We start from the raw sequence: 1,560 nt of genomic DNA on the forward strand, positions 1-1,560 counted from the left end.
GGCATCCTTGGGTATTGTTGCCTGTCAGTTATAGAATTTCAAGATCATTTTCTAAAAATTAATGTGAAAATGTACGTATACTTGTTAATGAATGATGCCAAAGAAGTTTCAAAGCCAACGGTGTATTCCTTAATCCTTACATTTCCTAATCCATTGTGTTATTTCTGTTTGGTTGACGATGTTGACATGTCAGTTCCACGTCGGTTAGTTATTTTCTTCTTATAACCCCTTCCCCCTTCCTCAACATATCTTGCTAATTATTGCTTTCCCAGAATTTAAATAACCACCTAATTACTGTGCAAGAAGATGAGAACTGCAGGATTGCATTATTTTGGAGTAAATTAAGAGCGTGGTGTTGTAAACAATTACCTTATTTCTTTTCAGGATTAGTTGACAATGTTGACCGAGGCTGTTCATTGGCTCCCGTGTGCCCTAGGGCATGCCGCTGTGGAGCTGGGATCGTGGACTGCAGGGACACTGGTCAGACGCATGTCCCCACACACATTCCTGATGACACTATTGAACTGTAAGTGGGAGGATCCTTAACTTCTAGAAGGTTAATTCTTCTTTTATATATAAGCGTTAATTATAATTCTACCCTTTATATTGCAAAGGGTATTTTGTAAATATATATCTAGACATATATATATATATATATATATGTATGTATATATTTATATATATACGTATATATGTATATATATAAATATATATATATATATATATATATGTGTGTGTGTGTGTGGTGTGTGTTTGTGTGTGTATATATGCATGCATATATACACAAACGAGGTGAATGTGTTTGTGTATCCCCAAGATCAACAAAGCTGTACTAGTCAGGGCCACCCAAACTAAGTTGGTTTGGTGTGAGCGGTCATGCAAAAGTCTCCCACCATCACCAATCTGAAGTGGCCAGCGTGGTGATGAAAACTTGCCAAAACCCAGACATGAGCCCTTTGTTCTGCAGTGGACTAGAAACGGCTGCATTTGTTGTTGTTGTTGTTGTGCGTATACAGTATATATAAATATACATGTATATATATATGTGTGTGTGCGTGTCTGTGTGTCTGTGCGAGTATGGCATATGCATGTGTTAATAGCATACCCCTACCGGTAGTTAAGAACCTGGGCCTCGCCGGCTGTAGTAGCAGGCCAACACTTTATCAACTTGGCTACGTAAGGCATTTGAGGAGAAGAGCGACATATGTAACTTTTATTCCCTCCTAAATCAAGTGGATACTGCATTGACCCTTTTCAACTAGTGACGGTGATTCAAATACCAAAGTGCGAGGTTTTATTATTATTATTATTATCATTATTATTATTATTATATTATTATTATTATTATTATTATTATATATGTATATATAATATATATATATATAATATGTATATATATAGGCCGTTTACATATAAAGTTGGTGGCCCTAGTTATCCACCTTCTGGTATGTCATGAAGACCTCTGGAGTGAGGTAGTTATCCCTGCATTCCCCTTTTTTATCCTCCCAAATGCCCATACCCATTTTTAAATTATTGAACAATGAGCAATAGTCCGGGATC

At 36.5% G+C, this 1,560-nt stretch overlaps 1 protein-coding gene across 1 annotated transcript in view; it reads left to right on the forward strand.

The window, feature by feature from the left end:
• Positions 1 to 530, forward strand: part of LOC137639750 (protein slit-like) — a 97,183-nt gene extending 96,653 nt beyond the window's left edge. Inside the window, exon 6 of the mRNA XM_068371994.1 lies at positions 385 to 530. Coding sequence (XP_068228095.1) covers positions 385 to 530 — 146 coding nt within the window. The remainder of the gene's footprint in view (positions 1 to 384) is intronic.
• The last annotated feature ends 1,030 nt before the right edge of the window (positions 531 to 1,560 follow it).

Source organism: Palaemon carinicauda, chromosome 4 (genome assembly GCF_036898095.1).
Source record: "Palaemon carinicauda isolate YSFRI2023 chromosome 4, ASM3689809v2, whole genome shotgun sequence".
In the NCBI taxonomy this organism is placed as follows: domain Eukaryota; kingdom Metazoa; phylum Arthropoda; class Malacostraca; order Decapoda; family Palaemonidae; genus Palaemon; species Palaemon carinicauda.